Below are 17,508 nucleotides of genomic sequence, written 5' to 3' on the forward strand. Positions count from 1 at the left end.
GGTTCATTTATTTATTTATGCAATGTTTGTCGGGTACCTGGACACAGATTATTTATTTATGCAATGTTTGTCGGATACCTGTATCCGACAAACATTGCATAAATAAATAGGTACCCGACAAACATTGCACGAATAAATAAATAATCTGGTTCCATGTCTCCTTATAACAAGTGAACAGTCAGACTTTACTGTATCAAAGCATACACTTGATTCCCATTGAAAGAATTTTAAAGTGATTGTTTATTGTGTTTGGGTGTCTCCTTGTCATTGCCCTTTTGGCTTAGGTTGCCTCCAAACCCCCTTCAGCATCTTGTGTTCTTTGTTGGTTGCATATACTGCATCCTGTGCCATATTCATGTTCTCTTGGTGTGCCCAGTCCTCATTATCTGCAGCCTAAGTTGGACTATATCATACAATTGTCTTGGGCACCAATGAAAAAGTGGCCCACTGTTGCAAATGGCAATTCATTCCTTGTGTAACGGACTGTTTGACTTTGGGTAGGAGTCCCTTAATGGTGTAGTTTGGGAGTGGGGCTGGGGCGCGGGGTGCGGTGGGGCTGGGGCGCGGTGTGCGGTGGGGCTGGCGCGCGGGGGGGCTGGGGCGCGGGGTGCGGTGGGGCTGGCGCGTGGGGTGCGGTGGGGCTGGCGCGCGGGATGAGATGTGGGGGGTGTATTCCTAGTGTTTCGCTCTGGGCACCAAATGGATTAGAAACTGCCCTGCTGAAGTGCGTTATAATGGTTTTCAAACAGGCAACATAACTGTGGAAACCATGATGACCATTCTCCGTGATAAAGAGAGTGGAATTAACATGCAAGGAGGATTCATGACAAGTGGGAGTATGGCATCCATCCTGCCACAAGACTGCAGCCTACCTTGTGTTCACTTATTTACATGCACGCCTGATGCAGACAGGTGTGAAACCATTGTTCGCTAAACACTCCTTTTGCTTGGTATAATATCTCTTTTCATTAATGTTTTGGCTATAGAACAGTGATAAAACACACAAGTTATGAAATAGTTAAGTTGACATTCATCACACAATGTTGTCCATGCACGAAGCCGCCTAAACAGACCACCTTGAGTTAAGCATTTCCATAAAACATTCAGGTGCTTCGTTTCAGCAACATGGTGATTAGCCCTCTCTTAATATGGCATTCTTCCGTGTTGATGTGTCTACGTACATGGGGGAGTAAACAATGTTACGTTGGTGTCATGAAACAGAAAAGTCCAAATGTTTTTCATTTATGTGATTTTTATTATTTTTTGATCCCAGCAATTAAACCACTCTACAGGGCTTTTGTAATCCTCGGTAGCCTTTCAAATACTGTGCTTTCGTTATGTGTCGGTGCAGAAGGGTCCCTCCTTTGTTCCTGCTCAGTCCCGTGTGTACCTCGAGCTCCTGTATTCCCATCACAGCCCCAGAGCTCGGTTCTACTCCATGCGACTTAATTTCTTCAAACCCCCTCTTTCCCAGTCTCCCCTTCCTCTCTCTGGGCCGCTACAAAAGAAGAAAATATGAGAACTGCTTAAATGATGGACACAGGCACTCTAGGACAGGGATGGAGCTACACAGATCACCGGCCAATCCCAGGAACAGAGATGTAGGAGGGCGGGCTATGACATTAGCTTTTCATTTCGGGCTGCAAGTATGGCTGCAGCCATCACGTGGCTGTGACTCCGAAGATTGCTCAACACTAACTCCCACAAGCTACCATAGGAGGCAGGATAGCATACAACACCGGAGCCAGAAGAGAAGAGCTTGAAATCGCCATGGCTTGTCAGAAAGTAGCATCCGCGAATACACAATTTGCCTTTGAGATCTATAAGCATGTTGCCGCCGCTGCAGGAGCCGAGAACATTTTCTTCTCCCCCGTCAGCATTTCCACCGCCCTGGCCATGCTGTCCCTGGGGGCCAGATCTGAGACGCTCGGCCAGCTCATGAAGGGTCTGGGCTTTCGCCCTGGCGAGGTACCTTCCAAGGAGCTGCATGCCAGCTTCCAACACCTCATCCAGGCGCTCAATTCCCCCCACAGCCTCCTGCAGCTGCGCATGGGAAACGCCCTCTTCATCCAGCAAGAACTCGAGCCGCTGCAAACCTTCCTGGCCGACGTCAAAAAACATTATCACTCGGAAACCTTTCCCACTGACTTTCAGAATGAGGAGGAAGCCAAACAGCAGATAAACAGTTACGTTGAGGCGCAAACAAAAGGCAAAATTGTGGATTTGCTGAAGCGTCTTGACACGGGCACCGTACTGGTCCTCATCAACTTCATTTACTTCAGAGGTGAGTGAGGTTCAAATCTCTGCTTTTAAAATGTTATTGGCTGGCAACATTACTCCTTTTCTCATTAAATTGGGTAATCGTGGCACAGATTTTTGAAGTAATTGAATGAAACCATGATAAACTCTCATGACGCGCTATATAAAATGTGACATAGATGCTTGGTTGGAGATGGAGTAATGCAGGAGCATGTTGGCAATGATATGCAGGTAGCCTGTGACTTTTTTTGCTAAGTCCTATGATTACTTTCTTGGTAACCTAATGAGGCAAAGTTGACGGTTTGCGAGTAGCACGCTTTTCTGACATCTGGCTGCAGAGATTCCTGTCAGGCTGAATATGGCGCATTTCTTTGCCTTTGGAAGTATCGGAGTATGCAGCAGTGCTGCCCATAGCCAGCTAGGGTTACGTTTTACTCCGTTTCCCGCCGAGGCAAGAACTAGCTGAGATGATGTTTGCATGTAACACCGGAAAAGCTGCTGGTCCTGAGATTGTCCTGTCACCAATGGCGGAGGCGCGCAAAGGGCGGCGTTTGCTTTCCTAGGGCGCAACATAGGCTTGTAAATCGGGCGTGCCGAATTATACCAAGATTTAACTGTTCAACTGGGTGCAGCTATGACCTTTCATTTAAACCATTCCCCTCTTTTTTCTCTTTAGTAAGTTGCACTGGTCCCGTCAGCATTTGCGTGGGAGACGGGCAGCTGCAGCAATGCTACGTTGTTCATTGCCACTGAAAGCAGCAGAGGGCTGACTTCTAATCCCCGCGTGTGTATATATATGCATACAGGAATGCACCACACCCTTTGCGCGGTGTGCAGCAAACATACCGATTGCCTTGCATTTGCACAGTACAGAAATGTATTCAGGGAACAAAGCTCCTCTGTATAAGTGTTGTAATCTTCCAGACTTAGGCACTGGCCTGCAGTGCTACAATAACGGGGCATGTGTTAGACTGTCAACTTGAACTTTCGTGTGTGTTGTTGCTGCCACTCCACTGAGGCCCCTCTGGTGGCGCCGCAGCGCAAACATTTTTGTGGGGGCCCGGGAACGGCCTACGCCACAGTACTGGGCCTGCGGATCATAAGAGACCGGGAGACGGCAGATGGGTGCATGGCACGCCCTAGCTCCGTCCTGATCCAGAACCTCTATCTGTCTTCTTCTTGCTGATAGATTTTATCCATCAGCTGTGATTTTTGGATACAGAGACTTGAGCCTCATTACTCCATCCTTTCGGGTTGAGTATGTAGTCGTGGGTTGGGGTTCTTCATGGTCTGTGTGGACTTATCATTTTAGGGCTGGTTTCACAGGGTCTTCGCCGTGATGGGCTGCGGGTAGCAGTCGGTCTTCTGATCAGAGGGTTTAGGACGGTTCTGATCCAGTCCTTGGCAGAAGTTGTTACTCATCTTCGCTAGATGTTCATCCAACATCTTGATGTCCAGTTCTCTGTGAAGGTCTGCTATACTTGTGAAGAATGGAGCTCCAGACCATATCTGCAGGGCCTTGTTCTGGACTATCTGAAGACTCTTCCGGTGATGCTCATAGCAGGTCATCCAGAAGCCTTGCGCCGCACCCTTATTTTTCCTGTCCCCACCCATGTGTGGTGACGTGTCGGAAGTGCTCTGGAGGGTGGCTACAGCGTTGGGACCAAACATCCCTTTTCCTTTCCATCTAACAAAGAATAAACTAACTGAGGTTGCAAACATATTACAAATGGAGTGCTTCTTCACGAACAGGTATAGTTTCTGAGTCTCACGGGTGGTGCCAGCACTGCACGCTGGGTGTACCTTTCATAGTGCCGACCTGACACCTGTGTGGGACTAACTTCCTTCGGGATTGCTTTGTCCTCTGCAGTGATTGTTCTGGAACAGTCTCTGGCTCCTCGTGGGGGGTGTTTCTTCCTCCTCAGTGAATTCTAAACGACTAGTGGGGCATTCACATTCCTCCCTAGGGTCTGTCGTAGCTGCAGTGCCGGGGGTTTCTGACCACATTTGCTGCGGTAGCTTCTTGCACCATGACGAATTCCTGGAGATTAGATCCGGTCTCCGACGTGTGGTGACCAGGGTGCCCTGTTTTTCCACCATAGTCCATTGAGTGTCATCGAACGTTGGTTCAGCACCGCTACATTTGGGTTCTTAAGAACCAAAACACGACCTTCCACGTGAACTTGTGATGTTTTGGCATTTCTATTGTTGCTCCTGCGTGTGTTGACATAGAGGCGTTTGGAATGTACCTGTCAATGGTTAATGGTTTTCACTGGTATTGACTTGTGGTGAGGTATGGATGAGTTTAGAACCACCACAAACATGATGGTGGGGTGTCGGGGACGTATGTGGGCTGAGTCGGTATTTCCTCAGGAAACAATAGTTTCTGTTGCAAGGGGAGCCCTTGAGCTTTGGAAATGTGGAGGGTCTTGTTCAGTGTCACATGAACGGTTCCATGTCCCCATTTGCTTGGAGGCAGTAGGGCATGATGCCGGCCTGCAGGTCCTCCAGGTATTTTTGAAAGTTTTTTCCCTGAAATGGAGAGCCATTATCGCTTTTTACTGAATGAGGGAGACCTCGTCGCAAACATGGCCGGCAGTATTACAGGTGCAGAGGTAGACCACACAATCCGGGGTATCTAGAGTAGTCATTAATGGCCACCAATAGGTATACTCGCTCCCAGACCGTGCAGAGATCGATGCTGATGGATTCCAGGGAGATTTTCCTTGAGGGGCAGAACAGATGGATCTGGTCTCGGGGTGGGGTATACCAGCTGCAGGATGATGCAACTTCGTCCACTTTTGAGTCCAGAAGTGGGAACCACACACTGCTCCTGATTCACGACTTGGTATGCGCTAGGCTTTGGTTCCCTTCATGGGCGAGACCAACAATTCTGTCTTGGAGGCTATGAGGGATGATGATTCGAGCCCCTCTGAGGAGGCGGCCACGCGACGTGATGGAGAGTTCATGGCGGACGGTGAAAATTCCTGTCAGGAACCCTTGAGCCGTCTTCGTGTGGTTGTGTCACAGAAATGTGTTCCAGTCTGCCGACATTACTGCATTTTTCATGAAATCGCAGCATGGGTCTTGGATGGTGGCTTCCGCAATGTCAGATAGACTGATGGCCTGGGGCTTCATCATGTGGACCACTTTTAGAGTCCCTAGGAGAACGGGGCAACACGCTCCACTCTTACCAGGGAGACACTGGCAATCCTGGTGGACTAGCTGTTATTTAGCAGCTGTTCTCATAATCCACCGGGGTCCACAGTGCTGTTAAACTGTCACGCACCTGCAATGCTGGTCTGCGGACCGCAAGAAGAGGCAATACTGTCTCCAATATGGCGCTTCCTAATGGACGCCAGTTCAAACACCAAGAGGGCCCGCCAGAGGCACAAAGTTCATTAAGGATGTCACGTAAATCATGTGATCATATGTTCCGGCTTTAAAGCTAGAGGACCAGAAATAAACAGCGTCTTGCAATCTTGATGCACGGATGATCGAGCCTTCATTATAGGTAATTAGTGTTTGGTTTTCATGTTGAATCTTGTGGTGCATGACTCCAGGAGTGTTTTGTGCTTGTCCCTGTAGCCAGTGGATTTTCAGGAGTTTGTCTTTCCTGTTCTTGGTGGTTCTTTCGAGGGTCTTACTACTGAAAGGTGACTATCCCATTAAATCATAAGGTAGTTTTATTCTGTAAACTTCCTGCCTTCTCTTATCTTGTCCCTCCTGTCCCCCCACAGCAGCTCTAGAGCCCAGTTGCCAACAACATAGAGGCGCATGAGATAAATCACCTCTACTTGGCTGGATGATCTCCTGGTTGTGGGGGGGGGCTGGGCCTATTTTTCCTTGCCTTACAGAAGTTCCTGACGCTCCTGTGTGAGTCCTCCAGGAATATTGGGTATGCAACAACTACTTGACAGATATGGTCTTTGGTTTCCGTGGACTCCTGCTCTTCTGCTGTGGTAGCCCGTTGATGTCACAAAAAAAAGCCTGTGGGGTTGTTTGCCACAACCTGGTATGCAAGGTCGAACTCGTAATAAGTGAAGATCGGGTTTAGCAGCCTGTGGTGAATTTTCGACCGTAGAGATATAAATGGAAATGGCGGAAGCCCCAGAAGACTGTGATGTGCAAGTACCTCTGTTCGGTGTGGGTGAGTGCTCCGAATACGTATGCGATGGGTTTGACTTCACCGGGAGGGGGCTTTTGGAATAGCTCCGCTCCCAGCCCTACTGGGCTTGCATCCACGTGGAGTTCTGTTTGCAGTTCCGTATTGTGGTAGGCCATCATGGTTTGAGCAGGCAGGGAGTCCTTGATGATCTGGAATGCTTCTTGGCACCTGTTGTCCCAGTGCCACTTTGCAGAGGTATTGGTCAAATCTCTCAACGCTTCAGTGTGGCTAGGTTGTTGATCATCCAGTCACAGTGCATCGCTATCCCAAGGAAACATTTGAATTCATTGCGCCTTGTAGGGGTTGAAGCCGCTTTTATGTCCACCATCTTGACAAGGTCTGACAACACTCCCCTACTGTTGAAAACGTAACCCAAAAAAAAGCCAGTTCCTCTTTGAGAAACTCACATTTCTCACTGTGTAGGGTGAGTCCTGTGTTGTCCAGGCGGTCCAAAACCACTGCCAGCCGTGATAGGTGCTCTGCCGTGTCAACTGCAAATATGAGGATATTGCCCCTGATGTTGAGGACCCCGAGGGTCCCTGCAGGACTGTCTGGATAGCATGTCGAAAGACTTTGGCTGCTGAGGGCATGCCGAAGTTCAACTGCTTGTACCTCCGCAGACTGAGGGTTGACGCAAAAAGTGGTGATGTAGCGGGAGTCCTTGTGGAGTTTTAACTGGTGGTAGCCAGCATTGATGTCCAGCTTGGAGAACATTTGTGAACCCGTCGGATTCACAATAATTTCATCGTGAGCGGGGGTGACATGTCGCTCTGTGGCAAGTGTTGGGGCGAAGGGGTGCATGTCGATGCACACTCGCATCTTCCTTGGCTATTTTGGTGTGTGAGTGATGACCATGGGGAAGACCCAGGGGGTGGGTCCCATCACTTTTTCAATATAATCTGCTTTCACCAGTTCTTGGAGTTCATTGGACACTAGGGGCAGCGTCTGGAATGGCGTCCTTTTGTCCCTCAAAGCCTTGGGTTGGACAGATGTGATATGGAGCGTCACCAGCCAACCTTTGAGGGATCCAATGCCATATAGCATGTTATGGGGTTTGGCGAGCAGGGTCTGGACTTCCTCAGCTGTGGATACATTGCAGACAAATTCGACGAGGCCCAGATCTTTGGCGGCCTCCCAGCTCAATAGCCATTCTAATCCTGTGTCGATGACGTAGTTTTTTTTTTTTTACTGTAAACTGACATTCCCTCTTGTGAGCTCCACGCGAAAACGCCTGATAACTGGCATTGGTTTCTTCCTGCCATAGGTGCATAAAAGAGTGGCTGTGGATTTTAGGGATGGGCGGAGGGACGTTGAGTGAGGCATGACATTTACAGACGCCCCCGTGTCGATGGTTACCGTGATGGCTTGTCCTGCTATTCGGATCACACACCTGGGCTGCTTTCTTTTCGATGGCATGGTGCCTCGGATTAGCGCCGATATCATGTGCATTTTTCCTTTTCGCTTTGTTGCAGACCAGCTAAGACCCACACAGCGCAGTAGAGATTGTTCAGCTTCAAGCTCACTCTATTGCTGTCTGATGTCACCCCCTGTATCTGCTCGTGGATGTCACCCCCTGTATCTGCTCGTGGATGCTTGTTCTGCATGGTACCTGTTTTCCAGAGTCTGGGAGCAGGGAGGGACTCCATTGTACAGTTGTTAGATGGGCAGCTGTTTGGCAATTGGGCCCTAGACTGGCTGCCTCTTGAGTTTTTGCTGTAGCGCTGCAATAAGGTCTGCAGTCCGGGTCGTGCCTGCTGCAACCGCCAACTTGACCGGCCTTGGCCGAGACACACCAGTGTACTACCTCCGAGGACACACGACCTGGCTAGACCCGACACCAGAATGACAGCAGTGGGTCCCACCCGCTGCCAGCAGCGGCCACCAAGAGGAAATCCTCCACTCCGAGCCCAGGTGACTGGGACCTCCTGGGTTTGGAAGCCGGCACTGTGGATACACCAAGCTCCCAGATCTGGGGACAGAGCAAGAGGAATGCAGCCTTGAATGGAGCAGGTGTTTAGCAGCAGGAAACGAGCAGCGAGTATATGCAGTGGCGTCCTGTGGGATGGAGGGAATGCCCTCCTTGCAGCAGTGCTCAAGGCGACCGAGCTGTGCACAGCAGGGACGTCATTTCATCAAAATACCAGGGGTAGCGGAAGTGACATTACATGACCCTTGACCCCTGCGGACGTCATAGGAAGTGATGTCATTTGACCCCACCCCAAAGTGATATTGTGGGAAGCGATGGAACGCGACCTTTCACCGTTGACAAAACAGGAAGTGCTATCACATATCATTGTACACTACAAAAAATATGGTTACGATATCGCTATAATGTGATGTACATTTCATACAAGAATGGATCGCCATATGTATCATTACGATCAGTGTGTATAGGCCCATATTACCAAATTACTGTGAATGCATGAAGACGTCCACGACCAAATGATAATGATGTGTTATTATATAGCACTTACCGCTTTACATAGAAAAAATATACACCCAATATCACCCGACCTTTGTTGGTACTCATTTATCGCACCGTTACTTGCACCCATCTCTGACCATGTGCCAAAGGAGCGCTGTATCCAGAGCAGAAACGGTGAATATTCAGGCCTGGCGAGTACATCTGATATACGACTGTTGTACTCTAGAAGTTGCATCGTGTACTTTGAGGTATGCACCTTCACGTTGCAACACACGTTCGCCAGCACAACCATCCTGCAATAACCACTATCCACCCTTTGAAAGAGCAAGCTCTTCTCCTAGAATTCCCGCGTGCATCTCTCACATTGCCCTCCCCCCTCCCCCCTCCACATCAAGTACCCCAACCCAAAGGATAGATGGTAACAATTTCGGCGGCAGTGGAATTGGGCACAGAAGACGGACACGGTTGCACATTTCAAGTTAACAAAGATTTATAACTGGGGCAGGCAGCAGTCTTAAATACAGGCTCGGACCTACCTATAGGGCAATGCCCGAACCAAAAACACAAAATGCTAGCGAAGGCCAGTTAGTTTTTTGGGTCAAAAGTAGGCCACTTGTTTGTCCCATGCAGGCCTGTTTGATAAGGTGCGTCAACATGTGGCTAGTATTTTTGACCAGTGTTGCTGAATAAATACTCTTTAAAATGCACAATTTGCATCACATTTTAATGAAAAACGTCCCCCTTGGGTACTAATGAAACAGTCTATGGCCAAATGAATACCTTGCCATTTCCACCTGTGGCCCACTTTTTCATTGGTGCCCGAGACAATGTTATGCCCCAGTCCGACCCTGCTTAAATACCACAGCTCCAAGGATCTGATGGAATCTATAGAGAAATGGCACTGATAGCCAGTGGTTGAGGCCACAGTGCAGGTTCCAGTCGTGAATGGTATCTGCAGGAATCGAGACCCAATTGCAGCCAGGGTAGGAAATGCGGCGGAACAAGATTGGTCTGGCAAACTTGGCCTTACCAGGGCTCCAGAGTAGCATGGGCTAGCCCAGGAATCGCCCACATGTGTTCCCAAGATGAGTTCTCACCCACGACCACCCCCATCCTTCAGAAGACTGTACTAGACTGAATGCAGAAACAGAAAAAGGCCTCACATCCTGTTAAGAAGCTGTCCAAGTTGGTATACAAGTCTTGCCATTTACAGTCATTTCTTTTGTTAGGGGACAACCCCACCGAAAGAGTTCCTCGAAAGATATACTATCACTCCAGATTCTAGTTTGGACTTGAAGTCGTGACTGGTGTCTTATTTTAACTGACAGAACTCCTTTTTTTAGCAATTGACCTTCATGAGTTAATGTAAAAAATACATGCAGTCAGTGCTAGACATGGAAAGAAATGATCATTGAAAATAGCAGACTCTAACTTCCATTACTCACTCAAAAGGATTCTTGCTGAATCACCATCACAGACATGTTTCTAATTTACAATTGTGAGCATACTTTTGTTCCAGGAATTCTCTTTGCTTTTTATGCAGATCCACAGGCTTGGATTCCATGAAGAGATGCTGGGCTGCGTGACCTGGCATGGGGCGCGCCTCAGTCTCCCCACACCCCCAAGGAGGAACACGATCCCTGCGTAATTTCTTTCCATGTCTAGCACTGACTGCATGTATTTTTTACATTAACTCATGAAGGTCAATTGCTTAAAAAAAGGAGTTCTGTCAGTTAAAATAAGACACCAGTTACGACTTCAAGTCCAAACTAGAATCTGGAGTGATAGTATATCTGTCGAGGAACTCTTTCGGTGGGGTTGTCGTGTTGGCCTTTCTTTAATTTAATTTTATTTAATCGTTTTTAATTTGTGTATTTCTGATTTCAAAAATGTGTTGACTTGAATTTTTTTCACTTGATAAATCAATGACTCTCATATGTTGTCAATATGGGAATATCATGGTATGTGCTTAACATGTGTAAATGATCAAATTATAAAAAACTTTTTGTAATACGAATAGCCCTGATTTGAAAAAGATGATTTAGTCATCGAAACACGTTTAATCACAAAGGGCAACAGAATATCTCATAATAAACCACAAGATGTGGAGTTTCTGAACACTGTAAAGGGAGTCATTTGTCATCCTTTTCAGTTATTCGTGGGCGCCTGGGAATAAGCCAATGTAACACCCTAAAGAGTAGAATCTGGAGTCATAACAAATCAGTAGATGTCCAAAAAACGTTGAGCCAGCAATTGGATCCAGTAGTCCCATTTGTAAATAAACAGACATTTTCATCAGACAGGGGTGGCTACTTCGGCCCCCGCCGAAGCAGTAGTCCTACCAGAAAATTCACGCCCAACCAGGCCAAATGGATTGCTCCATAAATAATACTCTACACAAAGAAGAACGTATATTTCATTGTCTTAGTGCTTATATCATAAATATTACTGGTCAAGAAATCCTTGCGATCACGCACCTGCATTTCCCATTGCTAATCGGATAGCTCCGTTAATACGCCTATGCGCAACCTGCATGTCACATCAAATGTAAACATGTTCGAATTGGCCTTTTATTATTGTAGTGGGTCCGCAAGACATCTATGCCATGGGTCCAAAACAGACAGATTAGTGGAACATGTACTGTGGACATGGCCGAAGGCCATTTCTAGTGGCCCGGTAGTGTTTTAAAATATACAGTGAGCACAGCCAAAGGCTGTGGCTAGTGGCCCCAAAAAACATGTATAGTGGCCATGGAGTGGGTCCAAAAGAAACATATTGGGGAACATGTAATGTTTTTCAAATATACGGCGGGCACAGCTGAAGGCCCTGACTAGTGGGCCTGAAAGACCTGTATAGTGGCCGCCACCTAGTGAGTCCAAAAGAATAATATTGGGGGAGCATGTACAGTGGACACGCCGAAGGCTATGGTTGGTGGCCCGTAAAATAAACAATGGTATAGCAAAACCCATGAAATTCACTGAAAAAAACTCGGAGTGCAGTTAAATTGTGCAGATTTGACACAACAGAACCTTTGAAATTCAGGGAATGTGGGAAGTCATGACCAGCTTTACTCTGCACATTCCTGTTGCAAAGCCCATGAGCACATACTTATAAGAGAAGGGATTCACACTGACAAATAAAATGCCATTATGGCGGACATCAATGGGAGTGCGCCGATTTAAGCTGGTCATGACTTCCCACATCTGCTGAATTGCAAGGGTTTTGTTGCGTTAAGCATGCACAACTTAACTGCACCTTAACTAAGGTTTTTTCAGTTAATATGTGTGTGTATGTACTATGCACTTTATTATTCTATCCGCAGTGAAATTACATTTGCACTAAGCACTTTATGAATCCATGCTAAATGAGAACCTCATGCAAATTTGCACTTTTAATGGTTAGGCGAAGCTAAGCACTATGCACTTTATTGATTAGCATTCGATATATATTGATTCATGCACTTTGACCTGTTTACAATCTAGTAGCACTATGCACTTTATTGTAAAGGTTCAGATTTTCTTTTTGGTCCAATAAGGTTGACATACCATTTGCCTTTAAAAACCTCTGCAATTGAAGTGGTTGCATTGTTTATTCACGTTATTTTCGCCTCAGGCAATGCTTTAATAGGAGCGAAATAATCTGGCAAGGTTGCCATAATTAACAATGCACTACACCCCCCCCCCCAGTTGCGCAGCCTTTGACCACAATAATGACAACCTTGATGACATCAATGATGACAGTGACCACACCCTTTAGCTGTGCCCACTGCATATTTTAACACATTGAGGAGCCATTTGCCATGGCCTTTGGCTATGGCTGGTGGCCACGGCCTTCAGCCGTCTCTCCTATATATTTTACAGCACTAACTGGACAGTAGCCATGGCCATTGGCCATGCCCACTGTATATTTTAAAACATTAAGGGGCCACTAGCTATAGACTTCATCCATAGACTGAGGCGTGTCCACTTTATATTTCACAACACAAACCAGCCACTAGCCATGGAATTCAGCCGTATCCCCTGTATATTTTTGACACATTTAGGGGTGCAGAAGTCATGGGCTTCAGCCATGGTCAGTGGCCACTTCGCAGTAGCCATGGCCTTTACCCATAGCCAGTGGGCACAGCCTTCTTCCAGCTACACTGTATTTTAACTCATTAAAGTGCCACTGTCGATGGCCTCTAGCCATGGCCAGTCACACTGCCTTCAGCCATGGCCACTGTATACTGTACAACACTAACTAGCAACTAACCATAGCCAAGGCAAAGGACATGGCTAAGGCCACAACTTAAAATGTTATTTAGTTAATTAAAGCTTTTATTAGTGAAGTCATGGTGTCCAAGGGCTGTTTGTGCACTTTATAAATACAAAATAATAAATGTTATGTCTGATGCCATCGCAGATGTAATCAGTGGTGACATGTATGTTGTAATTTGTGATGTCACCAGGGATGTCATCTGTGATGTCATCATTGTGGTGAAAGGCTTCGCAACAGTGGACATGAAGTTAAGGTGGCTTTAGCTGAATTTGAGTGGTTTTTGTTGCATTAAGTTCTCACCTTAATGTCCCTCTAACTAAAGTTTATTTCATTGAATTGCAAGGGTTTTGTTATTCCATAGATTTTTTTTTTTCTGCACCACCGGCCATGGCCTCTGGTTGTATGTTTGTCCCCGATGCAGTCATGCATAGTAGAGAAAAACACTTTGCCTGTTGCCACTGCTAGAGGGAGCTGTTGCCTTAGGATACATAGAGCTAATGTCAATTTGCATAGAATCGCCTGTTGTTGCCGTCGGAGGGAGTTGTTGTCTTAGGATATGTAGTGGTCCTACTGTGTCAATGAAAACCTACACTTTGGCCCGTGTACAAGGGCTCTTACACTTGTGTATATATGTAATGCCCCAATATGGTTTAAAGATCTTCTATGTTCCCAGTGCTCGCGTAGAGGCCCTTTTATTGCCTTTTGCTGAAATTTATTCTGGTATTTGTAGTCTCCCAAGTCAAGATGGCGGGAATAATGCACAATTGTACACTTTGTGCCTAACATAGTTTTATAAGGATTTATATATTTGAATGACTCTATATTATGTGTAATTTTTAAGTTCTCTTTATAACGCGGAGTATTGTTGAAAACCAGATATGGGGGTAAGCAGGGGAAATGGCGAGAGGGCAAATAAGTCATGAGCATTTGCCTAGCATGTGGCAAGAGAGGCTGCAATCCTGGACACTGGTGCAGCTATTTTCCCCCCGATTGTGGCTACTGTTCAGGTCACAAGTAAAGGCCACATGTGGGTGGGCAGCATAACCCCTTTTTCCCGGGGAAAGGGTGCGGGGTGTTGGCGGCCCGCTGCCGCTTCCATTGTCCCTGGAGGGACGCTGTATTCCTGGCCACGCCCCCCTCACCTACTTCTGCCGCGGACCCCAGCCCGAACGGGTGAAGCCCGCGGGGAAAGGGCGCGGGGTGTTGGCGGCCCGCTGCCGCTTCCATTGTCCCTGGAGGGATGCTGTACTCCTGGCCACGCCCCCGCACCTACTTCTGCCGCGGACCCCAGCCCGAGCGGGTGAAGCCCGCTTGGAAAGGGCGCGGGGTGTTGACGGCCCGCTGGGGGTGTTAGTGGCTCAGCGGAGGACCTGACCCACGGGACTGGACTGGACTAGCCTGGATTGGATTGGACTTCACTTTGTGGTGAGCCTCAGGTGAGCCTCAGTGTTGGGGGAGCTGTACAACAACGAAAACAAACTTTGAATGCCCTGGAACTCTTGGAACCTTCCTGTTCTTCTTGGTGCGGTCACGCAGGGCTTTCCATTATCCAATTCACATGATGGTTGGTCCTCCTAGGGACCCCACCCTAGGAGCCTCGGACGAAGGAGAAATCTCTTCCCCTTTCTCCCCCCACCATCTGCTGCAATCTACCCTTCTTTCGAAACTTCAAGGTACCCTGGTCCCTCAGGCTGATCCCAAACCTATTGTGGGAAGAAGAATGAAAAGGGGCTTGCAGTGCATGGATCTGGGGGCTGCGCAGGGAAACGGAGCGTGTAACGGGAGCCTCTGTGGGAGTGGAGCACCTTTGGCCACTGCCTGTGGGATAAAGAGTGTCTTAGAAGGAGCCTCTGGGGAGCCTATACCTCTACACGCTCCTATCTACAGCCTGTTGGCAGGCCCTTTATCTCGGCCCCCTGGGACTTGCGGCACCATGCTGCCCCCTCCCTCAACCATCAGCTCGGCATGTTCCGCCCGGGAGGATCCTGCTTCTCCCATAAACCTGCTTACTCCCGGTGGGGGCTTTGACTGTGTGGCCTCTGCTGATCTTCTGAATAACCTGGCTAATGGCTGTGAGAGAATCTCAATGGGCATATTGAAGTTGACCAGCGGTCCGGCTGGTGGTCCTGCCCCTGTGCCGCTGAACCTGCTGGTCCCACCCTTGGCCCCATGCGGCACTGCCTTTCTGGAACTGGCCCCCCTTCATCCAACTTCTGGCCCAGGTCCTGTTACCCAAGTTCTGCACGCGACACTGGTTCTTCCCGAAGTATACTCATGTCCGCCTCCCGTGCCCATGACTTTGGATGTTGGAGGTGTGGCTGTTGATGGTTTGAGGCCGGGCGTGGAGGTGAAGTCCAGCTTTCCATCTAGCCTTGGGAGCCAGCATATGCTCGGGGCTAGCTCTCTGTTTTGTCTTAGCCCTCTTCGGTCTTCCAAACCCCCCAATAAAGGAGAACACACCCCTTCAGCACCACCCTCCATCGACTCCACCAAGCCGCTAAGTTGTCCCTGTCACCTCCTGCTCCCTGAGCTGGCTGAGGTCAAAAACCTTCTTCTTGTCCTAATTAAGGGGTTGTTGGAGGACAAGGGGGAAGGAGACTTGGGAAGGGAAAGAATGGGTTCTTCAGGGGTCGGCCCAGGGCGACCAACTCTTGGCTTTGTAAAAGGAACACACTCCTCGTACCCTGGACTGCCCCATGCCTATGTGGCTAGGCCTCCTCCTTCCCTGAGGAGCCGTCCAGAGGCGGCCCTCCCCCCAGCATCACCCGAACGAAGGGAGTCCAGTGAGTGCACCGGATGTACAGACTTGGGGGACCGAGCCCTCACCATTGCGGAAACCTGTTAGGAGAGCCCAGAGCCCATCACGCCCAGTGGGGAGGGAGGCCGATGCCCCAACCCCTGGCCTGTTTAAGCCTCTGTCTGGGCACCATTTACGTAAAGGTTGCAGTAGCTATAGGGTGTTCCTCCATGGTGTCCCAAAACTATCCATCGATTCAAGAGAACCAAGGGATGCCCTTCGGAAGAAATGTCTTCATTGGCTGCGGACAGTGGGGGAATGCGGGTTTGTGTCCGGGGGCTCTTTGTTGGAGTGTATCAGACTGCCCAACTGCTCAGGAAAGTTGTATACTGTTAAATTAGTCTTTGGGGACAGCCAAATGGCAAGGGCCGTCTTGGAAAAGTGTAATGGCCACGGGCAGTCATGGAAAAGTGGCATCACACCCAGTTCATCTCCCATTCACGCCCACGTGTGGCACTCCGTGGACACCCCTGGCAACAAGCCCCTCTCGGGGCAAACCTGACCACCTTGGGTCTGAGGCAGTCTAGGAACTACCAGGGGTTAGGGGCGGGCGGGACCTGACCACTGGTTTACTTATCGGTTTGGGGGCCATCATTAGGGGGGGCGGTCTTTTGCAATGCTCAGTTGTCCCTTCTTTGCTGTGTTTTTGTTATTATGTATTAGTGTCTATTTTTAGTTTTATAACTGTATTTGTAGGTTGTACTTTGATGGCCTTTTTCGGCCGAATAAAGTTGTTTGACTTTGACATGACCCCTTTAATTTTTTGAGGTTGGCAAGCTTGTTCAAGTATTTGGCTATCCGGATTTTACTCAGGTTGTCATGTTTCCAGTGGAGACGCTTACCCACAAGACCACAAGCACTCATTGGTATTTTGTTTTCCAGGGAATATTTTACTACAGATTGCTAGATTTAAAAGGTGAGCACCTTTTATACTTTGCCAGCATAATTATTGGAACATTTCGTCTCTGAGGTTATTTTTCTGGTGTTCATTACTTTTTAAAAAAAGTCCAATGCTATTTTGTCTTGCACACTTTCTTCTAAGTGGAAGGTCAATTAAATGCATTTTTATATTTAACATTAAGATATAAGTTCACTTGCTGTGCATATATTCATGGTTGCCAGCTTTTGATTTTTGTCCTTTTCCGTGCTGCTTAAACGCATTTAGTTGGTGTTGTGTGATGTATTACAACAGTCCAACTGTCACCAAGAGACATCTATAAAACAAGGGGCGTGTAGCACGCTGCTTTACCAAAGTCTCTGATCCATGGCAAATAATTTAATCTCGCTGCCCATTAGCTACAAAATTGTGGGCTCTCCACGCCTACCATCTTTTATACATAACAATACCACTGTCAAAACGGGTCCAAATCGGTCTGTGACTGATGAACGTCTTTGAGCGATGGGTTGCAAGTGTTTTAAAATAGAGTGGGCATGGCCAAAGTCTGACCACTTGCCATGATCGAAGGCCTTGGCTGGTGCTAGTGGTCTGGTAGTGTTTTCCAATGGACAGTGGGCCAGTGGAGCAAAACAATCTATGAAATAACAAAACCCTTGAAATTCAATTAAAAATATTTAGTTAATGATCAGTTAAGGTAAGAAACG

At 47.9% G+C, this 17,508-nt stretch overlaps 1 protein-coding gene across 1 annotated transcript in view; it reads left to right on the forward strand.

Moving 5' to 3' along the window:
• The first annotated feature begins 1,669 nt into the window (after positions 1-1,669).
• Positions 1,670-17,508, forward strand: part of LOC138453534 (alpha-1-antiproteinase-like) — a 140,118-nt gene continuing 124,279 nt past the window's right edge. Inside the window, exon 1 of the mRNA XM_069606501.1 lies at positions 1,670-2,284. Within this exon, the coding sequence (XP_069462602.1) occupies positions 1,771-2,284 (514 nt within the window). The 5' untranslated portion in view covers positions 1,670-1,770. The remainder of the gene's footprint in view (positions 2,285-17,508) is intronic.

This window comes from Ambystoma mexicanum, chromosome 4p, assembly GCF_040938575.1.
Source record: "Ambystoma mexicanum isolate Mex_15411 chromosome 4p, UKY_AmexF1_1, whole genome shotgun sequence".
Lineage (NCBI taxonomy): Eukaryota > Metazoa > Chordata > Amphibia > Caudata > Ambystomatidae > Ambystoma > Ambystoma mexicanum.